The sequence below is a fragment of the Prionailurus bengalensis genome, chromosome D3 (genome assembly GCF_016509475.1).
Source record: "Prionailurus bengalensis isolate Pbe53 chromosome D3, Fcat_Pben_1.1_paternal_pri, whole genome shotgun sequence".
NCBI classification, from domain to species: Eukaryota; Metazoa; Chordata; class Mammalia; order Carnivora; family Felidae; genus Prionailurus; species Prionailurus bengalensis.
Genome location: NC_057356.1, coordinates 17904432 through 17919056, shown reverse-complemented (window position 1 = coordinate 17919056; position 14625 = coordinate 17904432). Strand labels below are relative to the sequence as shown.

Here is a 14625-nt window from a genome sequence, read left to right as displayed (position 1 = left end):
CAGGACAGGGGCTCCAGCGGCCAGCCGGCCAGCCTAATGCCATTCTGGAATGCTGGGTGCATGAGGCCAAGGAGAGACTCAAGGCAACGCCTGTTTGGGTGGCTCTTTGTTCCCGTATCCCAGAGACACGGGCGGCAGGACTCCAGGTCCCTCCTCTGCCGGGGCTAGACCTGGAGCTGGGTTACTGGAGCCAAAAAATCATCAGGCGCCTCACTATGTGGATGGGGAAACTGAGGCCCTGAGAGAGGGACTAGCCACCCCTGAGTAAGGCATCCTTTGGGTCAGCTTTGAAGATCCAACCTCCCCTTCCCTATCTTGCATCAAATGCAACAGTTTGGATAGGGGGCGCCTGGATGACTCAGTCGTTGAGCGTGGGGCTTGGGCTCAGGTCATGATCTCACAGTTTGTGAGTTCGAGCCCCGCATCGGGCTCACTGCTGTCAGCATGAAGCCTGTTTCTGATTCTCTGTCTCCCTCTCTCTTTGCACTCCCCATCCCGCTCAAAAATAAATAAACATTTTTTTTAAAGTTTGGATAAAATAAGAAAATGCATATATTTAGTGCGTGGGTTTTTTTTTTTTTAGTAATAATTTTTAAAAGGATGGGGTGAACTCCGCCCTTTATATACTTTAACTTCTTTTGAATTTTTTAAATCATCTTCATGCTTCACTTTGATATCACATGACCTTGTGCCCCAAGTTCATGGGAATATTTATTTATTTTTTAATGTTTATTTTATTTTTGAGGTGGAGGAGGGGCAGAGAGAGAGAGGGAGAGAGAGAATCCCAAGCAGGCTCCATGCTGCCAGCACAGAACCCAGTGGGGGGCTCGAACTTGTGAACCGTAAGATCATGACCTGAGCCAAAGTTGGACACTCAACCGCCTGAGCCACCCAGGTGCCCCGTTAAGAAACTATTCTGAATACACAAAGTTTGCTGATCATAATGAGAGAAGGCCCCCCAAAAGCCCTGAAGGACCTTTGGAAGCAATTTCTGTATATTTGGGTGGAGTTGTAGGAGTCAAAGATCCTTCTGTTCCCGTGGCTGGTTGATAAACAGCATGGCTCCTTGGAGCTCTGAAATTCACTTGGTCAGGGCCAAAGGATCATTCACCAGAAGAATTCCCTGCAGGAGGCAGAATCCTGGGTGCGGCCAGTAAAGTTACAGAATAACGAGTCAATGCGCGCCTACTCTCCTTCAGATAAAACCAGTTTTATTATAACTTTTCTAAGTGTTAAGGTAATCATAACCCCTGTAAATGTATACGACACAGGAGGTAGAAAAATGAAAGTACTCATCACCTGCAGCCAATCGTACCGCCAGGAAATAGGGGCTGTTAATATTGGGTGAATATCCCAGAGACAAAATGGGACTGTGTTATACGCGCTGTGTCTCCTGTTCTGTAGGTCCTGAATCTCTCTCCATACAATTATAGGACAGCAGCCTCCGTTTCACACAGGGTACTACTGTCTGTGGATATAACAATTTTTCCAGTTAGTCCCTCGGGGGGGGGGGGTGTCCCTAGAATTTTTTTTTTTTTTATGTTACCAACAAATATCCCGAATGTGTTCCTTGGCACACTCGTCTAATTATTTCCTCAGACTCGATTCCTAAAAATGGAATCTTTGTGCCAAAGAGTTTGCACATTTAAAACGTTCATCCGTTTTTGCCAGACGGTCCTCCAGAAGAGCTGTATCGATTGATAAATTCAAAGGAGCTGCCCACCTTGTACTTGAACCATCTTGAGAGTGAAAGCCTCCTTAAATTTTGCACAGCCCCCATCCACCTCGTTCCAGCCCTGCTGATGACATTGCATATGGTCATATGGTGATGGGCTCTTTGGGATTTCTTTATAAGGTGTCTCTGTATGTATGTATGTATGATGTAGGTATTTTTAAAAATTCTTTAATGTTTATTTATATATTTTGAGAGAGAGAGAAAGAGCTCGAGCAGGGGAGGGGCAGAGAGAGAAGGAGAGAGAGAGAATCCCAGGCAGGCTCCGCACTGCCAGTGCAGAGCCTGACACAGGGCTCGACCTCACGAACTGCAAGATCATGACCTGAGCTGAAACCAAGTCGGACGCCTGACTGACTGAGTCACCCAGACGCCGCATGATGTATGTATGTATTTAGCTCATTTTTCCCTTGAAGTGAGTTGGCTATTTTTCTTTTTGATTTGGAAGAATTGCTTTTATGTTTATGGGTTTCCTCCTTCTGTTGCAATGTTTTCCCCACTGTGTCCGCCATGAAAAGATTTTAAAACTTTTTTGTAGTCAAATCTATTCATCTTTTTTTTCCTTCATGGTTTCTGCCATTAGTATCATATTTAGAAGCCTTTCCTCCCCTCCCCTTCCTGCCCCTTTTTATAAATTACTCGCACAGACTTTTAAGAACTTGTGAGGGTTGTTTTTTTTTTTTTTTTTACATTTGAATATTTGATTCACTTGGAATCAATTTCAGAGAATAGAAGCAGGGTATGGGGGCACCTGGCTGGTTCGGTCAGAAGAGCATGTGACTCTTGATCTCGGGGGTTATGAGTTCAAAGCCCCACGTTGGGTCTAGAGCTTACTTTAAAAAAAAATCATCGTTGTCAATGCCAACTACAAAATTATTCAAAAGAAGGAAAAAAGGAAACCAGAGAACAATCAGGAGGCCACATGGCAGGACATCTAAGAGCATTATTTTAGTATCAAACATGCCGGGCTTCACCCAGCTCCACCCCTCATGGTCCTCAGGATCTCAGACAAGCTCCCCCTGAATGCCTCATGTAAAATAGGGGAGGGGGCTGATAACAGTTCCTTACCAGTGGAAAAACTAAATAGCCAGGGATTTCTCCTGCTGTGGAATTAAAATGAAACAGTGATTGTCACAGGATGCAATGCATACTATGTGCCCAATAACTTGTATCTCTTATCAGGATCCCCTACACTCCAAAAAATTAGGTTGGGATTTTCACTGGAATTGCATTTATTTTAGTCTAGAAATATCGATAATCTTACTATAATGAGTGTTTCCAACAAAAACAAAGCATTTCTAGGGCACCTGGCTGGCTCAGTTGGTAGAGCATGTGGCTCTTGGTCTTGGGGTTGTGAGGTTAAGCCCCATGTCAGGTGTAAAGAAAGATGACTTAAAAATAAAATATTTTTTTCGAGTTATTTGGGGGGGGGGTGGGCAGAGAGAGAGAGAGAGAGAGAGAGAGGAAGGGGCAGATAGAGAAAGAGAGAATCCCAAGCAGGCTCCACGCTGTCAACATGGAGCCTGATGCTGTCTCGACCCCACGACTGAGATCATGACCAGAGCCGAGATCAAGAGTCAGGTGCTTAACTGACTGAGCCATGCTGGTGCCCCAAAAATAAAATATTAAAAAAAAAAAAGCTTTTTCATCTCTCCATATGTGTCTTCTTTTTTGTTCTTTGGTAGTTTTCTAACTCCTCATACTTTTCTTCCAAATCTCGGATCTTGTCATATCCTAATTTGTGACCTGCTTCCCCCCAATGCTTACTATTTTCTGAAAATCTTTCATAAAATACAACAGTGCGTTGTTTTATAACATTTTTATATGGCTGCTGTATTCCTTTTCTGTTACCGTATAACAAACTACCTCAAAATCTAGCAAAAAGAAAATCTTTTTTTTTTTTAATGTTTATTTTTGAGAGAGAGAGAGAGAGAGAGAGAGAGAGCTAGCGAGCATGGGTGGGGGGGCAGCAGAAAGAGAGGGAGACAGAATCTGAAGCAGGCTCCCGGTTCTGAGCTGTCAGCACAGAGACCAACGCGGGGCTCAAACCCACGAACTGCGAGATCATGACCTGAGCTGAAGTCGGACGCTTAATCCATTGAGTCACCCAGGTGCCCCATGGCTGCGTCTTTCTTAAGATCCAGTCAGGATGTTGGCCATGACTCTAGTCTCACTGGGGGCTTCAATGGGGCCAGAGGACCGATCCACTTTCAAGGTGGTTCGCTCACATGGCTGGTAAGTTGGTGCTGGCTGTTGGTAGGAGGCCTCCGTTCCTCGCCATGGGGACCTCTCTCCACAGGGGCTGCGGGAGTATGTCGTCATGACATGGCAACGGGGCTCCCTGAGAGGGAGCTGTCCAAGAGAGAGCAAAATGGAAGCCACAGCGTCTTGTATGACCTCACCTCAGAGGTCACACACTGTCACATCTGTGATTATATAGTAGTTACACAGGTCAGCCCTATGCATTGTGGGGAATGGTCCAGAAAGGCAGGAAGTACCAGGAGATGGGGATCCAAAGGACCACCTAGGAGGACCATCACATGCATATAGCCGCATTTACGCAACAAATCCCCTCTCTTGGAACATTTTACCGCGCCATCTCACAAGCTGAGATTCCAAGGCCCAGCAAGGGTCACTGTATCACTTGCGGACCTGGGGCGAGTTACAGGCAGGGTCAGGCTAGCCCAAATCCTGTGAGTCAACCCACCAGAGAGGTGAGGGGATGCCTGGAGGCAGGCAGAGCCCCTCTCCTAGCAGGGGAAACCCACGAAACCAGGTTAAAGCAGGGAGTGGGCAGAGAAATGGAGACTTTGGCCAACATACAGGAAGGAACACAGAGCTCTGAGGCTGCCTGGCTGCCCGTGCCCATCAACCGGCCCAGAGAGATGCCTCGGCAGGAGTCCTGCATACCAACGCTCCCTCCCGGGACACCATGCCTGATGACTCAGGTTTTCAGTCCTCTGAACACCATCCCCCCCCCCCCCCCCCCCGCACACGGGGGCTCATCCAAACTGTTGCCTCTTGGGCTAGAAAGGCTGGCAACCTGCACCTGGGCCTTGGGGTCTGGTTGGCTTGGGTTCAAATGCTAGCTCCGCTCTGAGCCTCAGTTTCTGCATCCAAGGCAACGATCGTATCAGGTGTATTCGTTTCCTAGAGCTGCTTTCAAAACTGCGTGGTTTCAACAACAGAAATGCAATTGCCTTGTGGTTCTGGATGCCAGGAGTTTGAAATGAGGCTGTTGGCCCTTCTGAGGGCCATGGGAATCTGTTCCATGCTTCTCCCCCAGTTTCTGGGGGCTTGGCTGGTGACCTTGGGTGTTCCTTGGCTTGTGGCAAGACTGCAGTCTTCACACGGCAATTTCCCTGCACGTCTGCCTCCGTGTCCAAATTTCCCCTTTTCATAAGACACAGCCAAGTCAGACGAAGGCCCACCCTCATGATCTCATCTTAATTTGATTCTCTGCCCAGACCCTATTTCCAAACAAGGTCACATACACAGGGCCTGGGAATCAAGACTTCAACATCTTTTAGGGGGACACAGGTCAACCCGTTACACTAAGTAACACGAATGTGTTGGACAGCTTGGACAGCAAGGACAGCTTACCATCCCTTTGATGGGCGTGGTTGTGTTCAATCCTCACAAATGACCCATCAAATAAGTGCTCTCGTTCTCCTGTCTGTCTTACAGAGGAGGCAGGTGAGCCTCAGAAGAAGGAAGTGTCTGATCTGGAGCTCCACAGCTTCTAAGTCGGGACGCCCGGTTGAACCAGGCGCATCCCAGCAGGTCTATAGCTCTCCGATGGGGTTGCGCGTGTTTCTTCTGCCCAAAGGTCACCTTGTCCAGAGGTTTCCCTGACCACTTGCCGAAACAGCCCTCCCCATCACCCTTCTCCCCTTGGTCTTCCAAACCTATTTCATTTCTCTGACGCTAATCTGATCTTATTCGAAGGACTCTGACAATACCAATTTATTGAAGCACAAGGGATTGCGCACGTATTATAGTAAATATATTTGCTTATATGTCGTTTGACTACGTCCCCCACTGGATGCCATCCAAAGGCAGTGACTGTTTCCTTCACTCGTGGACCCCAAATTCCTATGGAGAGCGTGGACACTCCAGAAATGTTTGTTGAATGAACTGAGTGAAGGAGAATGTGATACAATGTCCCAGAAGTGTCTGGAATATATTGGATTATGACACTGTGATGATTTTTTTTTTCTTACACTATGTGTGCAGGTTGGTTTTTACATTCATTTTCTATGGCTGCTATCACCAATTACCAGAAACATAGTGGCTTAAAACATCAGGAATTTTTTCTCTTGTAGTTCTAGAGGCCGGAAGTCTAAAACCGAGTAGGGCTGAGTTCTTTCCGAGACTCTGAGTGGAGAATCCATTCGCTTGCCTTTTTCTGCTTCTAGAGGCCCCCGGTGCTCCTTGGCTCATGATCCTGCTTACATCACTCCAACCTCCTGCTTTCTTTGTTACGTATCTTTCTGCTTGCTCTGATCCTGCCACCTCCCTCTTATAAAGACCCCTGGGATTATACAGGTCCACCTGGATAAAGCAGGATACTCTCCCCATCTCAACAGCCTTAATCACACCTGCAAAATCCCTCTTACCATGTCAGGTGACATGCTCCCAAGTTCCAGGGATTGGGATACAGACATCCTTGGAGAGCCATGATGCAGCCTACCAAAGCTTTATTACCTCTCAGTTTCATTTTCGAAGAGTTACGGAGAAATTGCAAATTGGTTGCTCTAAAAAGGGAACTCTCCATAGAGTTCTGAAGAACCTCTGTCTTTTGCCTGAATTCTAAAGCAGAAAACCTGGTCTTGTATACCAGCCTCACCACTCCCTAGCTATGTGACCTTGGGCGTGTGACTTTACAACTTTGCGAGTGAATTTCCTCATCCATGAAATAAGGATCACAACAGTGGTGACAAGAAACAAAGAAAGCAGCCCAACCCAGGAAGGAACACTGGGGCCATAGGAGCACAGAGAAGGGGCACCTAATTCAGCCCTGGGTCAGGGAAGGCTTCCTGGAGGAGGTGAGCCTGCAGCCTGAGTGGGGGCATTCCCATATTAATAACCTTGTCTCCAGCACACTCACAAAGCATTTTGCATAACACCTGGCAGACTGCAAATTACTCCATAACCTGTTGTGGTTTGTTTTTTTTTTCTTTTTTTCTTTTTTCTTTAAGTAGGCTTCAGAAGCCCAGGGTGGAGCCCAACACAAGGCTTGAATTCATGACCCTGACCAACCATGAGATTAAGACCTGAGCTGAGGTCGACTGAGCCACCCAGGTGCCCCCTGTTGTATTTATTGATTTATTGATTTATTTAATGTTTATTTATTAACGAGTGGGAGAGGGGCAGAGAGGGAGACACAGAATCTGAAGCAGGCTCCAGGCTCCGAGCTGTCAACACAGAGCTGGACATAGGGCTTTGAACTCGCGAGCCATGAGATCATGACCTGAGCCGAAGCTGAAGTCCCACGCTTAACTGACTGAGCCACCCATGCGCCCCTCCCTGTTGTTTTTTGATAGTTGAAAAAGTAAGCTGGGAATACAATGACCAGATCAAAGACGATTAAATAAATTTTGATGAAAAAAAATTAGGATGATAACGAACGGAAAGGGCTTTACTGGATAGAAGAAAACTTTGGAGCTGCGTCCTCTAGCTGAGTCCTCTCTTCCACTCCTGGGGTCCCTTGAAACCTACAGACTGACTCCAAGTGGGGGAGGGGGACTTTCACTTCTCCTATCCCCTTCCCACCCCCCTGATGGGCCCCAGCGGAGTCAGGGGCCCAGCCATTTGCACAAGAGTTTAAAATAACCAGGATTTGAAATCAAGCAGAATCAAAGCAGGATGGATCTGTGCCTTGGAATCTGGAGACAAAAGGAAAAATCAGCGATACGGTAAAAAATGTTAACATTTTGTTCATCATGGATTTAGGCATTAAGTTTGATTCCCTAAAATGTTGCATGAAAATATTTCTCTGGTTACTTACTGAGGTGACTGTTGGTTTGTTTTGGAGGCCCCTGAAGTTTTGGGCCTTCACCTTAGTCCCAGACCTGCCCCTGAGATTTTTCTTAGGGACCATGTGACAAGACAGAGATACTTACGACAAAGTCCAGTGACACTTGCTGTGTCTCTGGGGACAGAATGGAGGTGACGGGATCCTGGAAAGGACCAGGCCCGGGGGCTTTTTGGAGGGGGTATCAGGCAAGAATTAGTTGTGGGAGGGAAGAGGGCCTCTCTTGAGGAGGAAGTGAGAAAGGGTAGAGATGGTCTCCGGAAAGGGGGGAGGTGGGTTTAGTGCCATCCAGACCACAAGATCAGAGCTTGGTATGGATTTCTTTCTTTCTTTCTTTCTTTCTTTCTTTCTTTCTTTCTTTCTTTCAAGTTTATTTGAGAGGGAGGAGGGTCGGGGGGGGGGGGTGCGGATCTGAAGTGGGCTCTGAGCTCCAAGCTAACATCAGAGAGTCTGGACGCAGGGCTCAAACTCACGAACGCTGAGATCATGGCCTGAGCTGAAGTCAGACGCTTAATCGACTGAGCCATCCAGGCACCCAGGTTAGGATTTCTTGATTGCAGAGGAAGAAAATAGAGGCAAGAGAGGAGGGGTGACCTGGCATTTGTGTAGGTAGTGGTTCTCAAACTGTAATCCCCAGACCAGGACCTTTAGCATCGTCACGGAATTATTAAACGTGTAAAAATTTCCAGCTTCCTATGAAATCAGTGAATCAGAAACTCTAGAGGGTGGGGCCTAGATGTCTGTTTTCTCCAGGGGATTTTCAAACACTTGATTTTGAGAACCACTGGCCTAAGGCTCTCGGCCCTAAAGCCCCACACCCATTTCACAAATAGTTTGTAATGATTACTAACTGGGAACAAAATTTATAGATTATAAACCCCACGTACACATGTAGTCTAAAAACCCCAAATCCGTGATGCACTGATGTAATGTAGACGTAAAAGAAAAATAAATCATAACAAAACATGCATTTCAGTGTGTGAATACTTGGGCACAGCTCTCTGGAGGGCAAAGGAAAGTCTCAGAAGTTTGTGTCTGTTTTTAATGAACGGGTTTGGATTTGAGAGTAAGATATTCATCATTCAACTGAAATTTTGTCCCCAATTTTGTCTTATATTTGGATATTTATTTATTTTTGAGAGTGAGAGAGACAGAGCATGAGCGGAGACACAGAATCTTTTGAGAGAGGGGGAGACACAGAATCCTAAGCAGGCTCCAGGTGCTGAGCTGTCAGCACAGAGCCCGACGCAGAGACTCAAACCCATGAACTGCAAGATCGTGACCTGAGCTGAGGTGGGATGCTTAACTGACTGAGCCACCCAGGAGCCCCTGTATTTGATAATTTAAAATAAGTGCTAACTAATTATGACTGTGGACCAAGATCACAGGTACAAACGCAAATCTGTTTGGTCAACTACTCTTAATATTAGGAGTGGCGTTGCCATTCATAAACTCTTCCCAAATGGTCAACAACTCCCCACAAAGCTCTCAAAGTATATTTTCCCGTCTAGTTAAACACAGTTGCATTTCTGAAAATTCGTGACAGAGCCTCGGCATTGATATATAAAATGGAGTTAAGTCCTGGCTTCAGAGAATTTTGAATGGGTTTCTCACCTACACAGGTGTTTGTGGGAATGGAACAATTCTTTGGGAAAGTCTCCAGTGCCTTGCAGGAGATCTACCACTCCTGGCTCCTGCCCTCTAAATGCCAGTGGCTCTCTAGTACCCATAACCAAGACAACAAAAAATACGCCTACAATTAAAAAAAAAAAAATGCTCCATAGGGGTTACAATGCCCCCACTGAGAACCACCTTTAAAATGAATGGTGCTGAAGGGTGTCTGGGTGGCTCAGTCGGTTAGTCGGACATCGCTCAGGTCATGATCTCCCGGTTTGTGAGTTCCAGCCCCCAGCCCCGCTCTGTGCTGACAGCTTGGAGCCCGCTTCTGTGTCTCCCTCTCTCTCTCTGCCCCTCCCCCATTTACACTCAGTCTCTCCCCCTCTCTCAAAGATAAACAAACATTAAAACAAAAAATTTTGTAAATAAATAAAATGAATGGTGCTGAAGAGTCAGATCCCAGGAATATGCAGGAGGTCCCAGCCCCTGGATTTGGGGGAGGGATCTAGGAGGCTGCGTGGGTTTCTGGCGGGGGGGGGGGGGGGGGGGGGGGGGGCAGAGCCCTTTGCTGAAATGCAGGATTGGACCAGGCCATGTGGGGGTGCTTGTGCAGTGTGCACGCCAGAGACAGAAGTGAAGAAGGTCTTTTTGGAAATGAAAGAGAAGCTTCCCTATCATTGAGTCAAGCCAGTACTGATTGCCACGTACTCCATCTCTCCTACATCTCCATACTGGTCACATCTTCCCAGGAGGACGGCAGCAGCCCCTTCCCTGGTCTCCCTCAAACCTTCCGCCACACAGACCATTCCCTACCCAGCAGCCAAGAGCTTTCTGGAGCCCATCCCTATGTGCCACTCTTCTTGCTTCCCTCCGTAGGCCCTGGCCTCTGACGGACAAATAACCTTCCCGTTTCCAGGCCTTTGTTCATGCTGCCACCAACCCCCCAACCTCCAGGCTGTCTCCCCCGCCCTTCCCCCGTTAATCCTGCTCTCCTGTCAGGCCTCAGAGCAAATGTCCCTTTCTCAGAGAAGCCTTCCCTGACTTCCCAAGGAGTTGGCTGGGTTTATGGACACAGAAAGAATTCATATAAAAACATTAGCAAAATAATTTATAAATGTGCCTAGTCATTCGATTCACTCCTGTAAAAGACCTGAGGACAGGCCCGATCTGACTTGCGCACTGTTGAATATTCCATGCCTGACACTTAGCAGGTGCCCAATATTTCACAAACGAATGAATGAAGGAACGAATGAATTTCTGCAGACTGCCGAGGGTTTTTATCTCCCGGTCCCTGCGCTTCCCCTCCTGCGCAGTCGCCGGGCCTCGCTTTCCCGCCTGCTCAACGGGCGAGCCCCCTGGGGCGGACGTGCCCGCGGAAGCGCGCGGCCCTGGTCCCCAGACCCGAGGGCCGGGCGCGCGGGGGAGGCTGCCGGGGCCTCCAGCGGCCGCTCCGGGCTCCCGTGCCGCGCACGCGCACGCGCGCCGCCCCGCGCCCCGCCTCCCCCCCCCCCCTCCCCGCCGCAGCGCTCCGGGCCCGGCGCGCGCCGACGCGGGAGGCGGGAGGCGGGTGGCGGGGGCGGTGGACGCCGAGGGGGAGGGGCGGCCCGGCCCGGCTCGGCCCGGCCGCCCGCGCGCGGCTGCTCTAGCGCCCCGGGCCCGGCCCGGGCGGCGGCGGCAGCGGCGGCTCTAGCCGGAGGCCTCGGCGGCGCCCGTGCGCCGCGCCGCAGCCATGGCCCTGGTGACCCTGCAGCGCTCGCCCACGCCCAGCGCCGCCTCCTCCTCGGCCAGCAACAGCGAGGTGAGCCCCGGGCCCGCGGCCCCGGCCCGGCCGAGCAGCCGCTGCTCCAGGCCTGGGCCGCGAGTGCGGGGCGGAGGGCACCCGGGCCCTGCGGAGACCCCGCGGTGCGACCGTGTCTGGGCAGCCGGCCTCGGGTTACAGTGCGGGAGACCGAGAGTGTCACCCCGTCTGTGTGTGGAGCCGTGACCTCTGTTTGGGGGTGACTTTCAGGGAGACTGTAGGTGCGGGTGTGACCTCTGTCTGGGGGTGGCCCTGCGTGAGACTGTGTGTGTGTGTGACTGATCCCCGTCTGGGGGTGACAGTGTGGCAGACTGGGTGTGCGACCGGGACTCCTAGTTGGCGACTTTGGGAGATGCTGGTTCTGAGATTCGTGGCCCTGTGGCTGTTCTAGGCCCCTACCCTGCGATCCTGGCTGTGTATGGGAGACTGTGTGTGACGGTGGCCGGTCTGCTGGGAAACTGCACCCGCCTGATGCTGTGACAGAGGCCCCCCGGGGAGGGTGGGGGGAGGTGCCCCTGGGAATGTTTGAGATTGTTTCCCGACTGCACGCCCCTGGAGGTCTGTCTCTCTGGGGCCCGTGTCACTGTGTGTCAGTGACCGAATGAGCTCAGGGCGCTTGTGTGACTGGGTGTCTTGTCTTTGTGTGTGGCTGAGTCTGGATTTTTTCCTTTTTGAAATGTCCTTCGGGACTGCATGTTTGTGTGTATCTGGCTGTGTGGCTGGGGCCGATTCCGGGGTTCCTGTAGTTGCACGGTGCATTCTGGGGGCTGAGAGTGCATCGAGGCACCCTGCGGGGTTGTGTGTGTCCCTGTGCCACCAGGCCTGTGTTGGCCGGCTCCTTCTTGTCCTGGAGTAGATTGGGGAATGGGTCCTCTGAGTCTGGGGCCTCCGGCAGCTGCAGGGCTGACCCTCTTGTCCCCTACTGTCCCACTTTCTCTCCGAGAACTGTGGCCTCTGGTCTACACTCCTATCCGTGGCACAGGCCGAGTGTTGGCCTAAAGATAGAGCAGCTGGAGGAGGAGTTTGGGGACTGTTTAGAGAAGGGAGAGAAGTCTGGAGGAGCCCTGCAGGCCCAGGAAGTGGCCTCCCCAGCAGCTGAGCGATTCCAGCCCCTTCTCTGTAGAGGAAATTGATAACACGGAAAGGTTTGTGTGTGTTTGCGAGAGACCAGGAGAGACGAGGAACCAGTTTGGGGGTAGCTCTTCAGCCTGTTTCACCAGGAACAGTGGGAACATTTTCAGAGAGGGGGCAAGACCGAACCCCTATGCATAGCCCCCTCTTCTCCAGGAGAGGCCGTTAATGAGTTCCCTTGTCTGCAGACAGGATTCTGCAAGTCGATCGCAGGGAAAAGAACACGGGTGGCCAATTGCCTGCCACTGAGAATTCAGGCAGCAGTAACTTCTCTCCTCCCCACACAGACATCTGTTCTCCTCCATCATTCCGATTCATGCCGTCTTGCAGTTCCCAGAGTACCTCGAAGCACTTAATCTCATGTTCTCAAAACTATGAGGTGAGGCAAGGGTTCGGCTTCAGTAAGGGATTACGCAGAAGGCCTCTCAGCCTCAGTCTTGGTTTCGATTCCTGACCTCTTCCTGTCTGAGACACGGTTTTTTGTTTGTTTTAAAAAAAATTTTTTTTTAAGTTTACTTACTTATTTTGAGAGAGAGAGGGAGAAGGAGAATCCCAAGCAGGCTCCGCGCTGTTAGCACAGAGCCCAGCACGGGGCTGAGACTCGTGAATCTTGAGATCATGACGTGAGCCTCAGTCGAGACTCGGACACTTGACTGACTGAGCCACCCAGGTGCCCCTGAGACACGGTTTTTAAATTTTATATTATTACCTTTTAGCTGAGATACAATTCACATATCATCCATTCACCATTTCAGACTGTACAATTTCAGACCATTTTAGCGCCTTTTAGTATATTGACAGGGTTGCACGACCATCACCACTGTGTAAGGGCCAGAAATTTTCATCACTCCCAAAAAGAACCCTCCCCCCTGTAGCCATCACCTGTGGCCCCCTCTCCCCGCCCTTACCCTGCTCTCCCCAGATTCTAGGTTTCCACTGATTATTTGTGTTGTCCCCATAGATTCCCCCGTTCTGGACATTTTGTATGAGTAGAATCCTACAATAAGGTGACCTTTTGTGTCTGGACTCTTGTCACTTAGCGTAACGTCCGCAAGGTTCAACCATGTTGCAGCATGGGTCAATACTACACTCCTTTTTATTGCCAAATAATATTCCACTGCATGGGTGAATCACGTGTTGTGGGACATTGGGGCCCTCTCCACGAGACACATTTAAAACTGTTCTACAGAGCGTTATTTTTTTTTTAAATTTTTTTTTCAACGTTTATTTATTTTTTGGGGGACAGAGACAGAGCATGAACGGGGGAGGGGCAGAGAGAGAGGGAGACACAGAATCGGAAACAGGCTCCAGGCTCCGAGCCATCAGCCCAGAGCCCGACGCGGGGCTCGAACTCCCGGACCGCGAGATCGTGACCTGGCTGAAGTCGGACGCTTAACCGACTGCGCCACCCAGGCGCCCCCAAGAGCGTTATTTTTACCAAGCGCCAATGACCCGGTAAACGTGAGACTGAAACTCAACCGCCTTTTATTTACCGTTAGTAGAGCAGCAGCATTAATTGCCCAGTGAACTAGCCGAGGTTGGGATGTTCCCTGGAAGGCGAGGCTTTCTTCCAGATGGAGTGAGGCGCGAAGAAGCAAGAGACGATATGGAGAGAGTAGGCACGTGTGCGTGGAGTCAGGAGACGCGGGTCCAGGCCGGCTGGGCCCCTGCTCTGACGTTCCTTCGGCCTCAGCTCCTGCAAAAGGGCTGGCTTCCCTCTTAACGTGTGTTCTGGGCACATCCTACAGCTTTCTTTGGAATAACTGACCTTACCTCGCCTCCATGTCACTCCTGGGAATCCCAGAGAACGACCGAGAATGAAGGGGCTTTGAGGTCTGTACCCCTAAATCACTTCCTTACTGCTCAAAATGCAACTCCTCCTCTGAGTCAGAGACTCCCCGAGCGGCCGTTTCCTGACGCAGCCCATTCGGCGTGGGAACGGGGAACTCAGCCTGACCGGCAAAGCAGTTCTCCTCTCTTAATTTCCCTCCCTCCCCCCATCTTCAGTTATCTCATTTATGTCATTTTTACTGTCAGTCTTATCTCGTTCCTCTGTGAGAACAAGCAAAAGCCACAACAGCGGATAAATCAATAACTTTCAAGAATGGGTTGTAACATTGTTATTTTTGACCAGCGTTCAAGGTGACTAATATTTATGGGCAGATCTCCAGTCTCTTTTTCTTTGGGGGGGCTGGGGACGTCGGATCAGGGTTTCTCAACCTTGGCACTGCTGACGTTGGGGCCAGAAAATTCGATGTCTTGTGCATCGTGGCACGTTTCGCGTCACCCGGTCCTCCGCCCACTAGATGC

The 14625-nt window shown here is 50.0% G+C and overlaps 1 protein-coding gene across 3 annotated transcripts in view; it reads left to right on the top strand.

The window, feature by feature from the left end:
• The first annotated feature begins 10982 nt into the window (after nucleotides 1-10982).
• SSH1 (slingshot protein phosphatase 1) overlaps nucleotides 10983-14625 on the top strand; it is a 64144-nt gene continuing 60501 nt past the window's right edge. Inside the window, exon 1 of one of the 3 annotated variants that reach the window (XM_043557817.1) lies at nucleotides 10983-11184. In XM_043557817.1, the coding sequence (XP_043413752.1) occupies nucleotides 11116-11184 (69 nt within the window). In that variant the 5' untranslated portion in view covers nucleotides 10983-11115. The remainder of the gene's footprint in view (nucleotides 11185-14625) is intronic. The other 2 variants (XM_043557818.1, XM_043557819.1) reach the window with 2 other exon arrangements.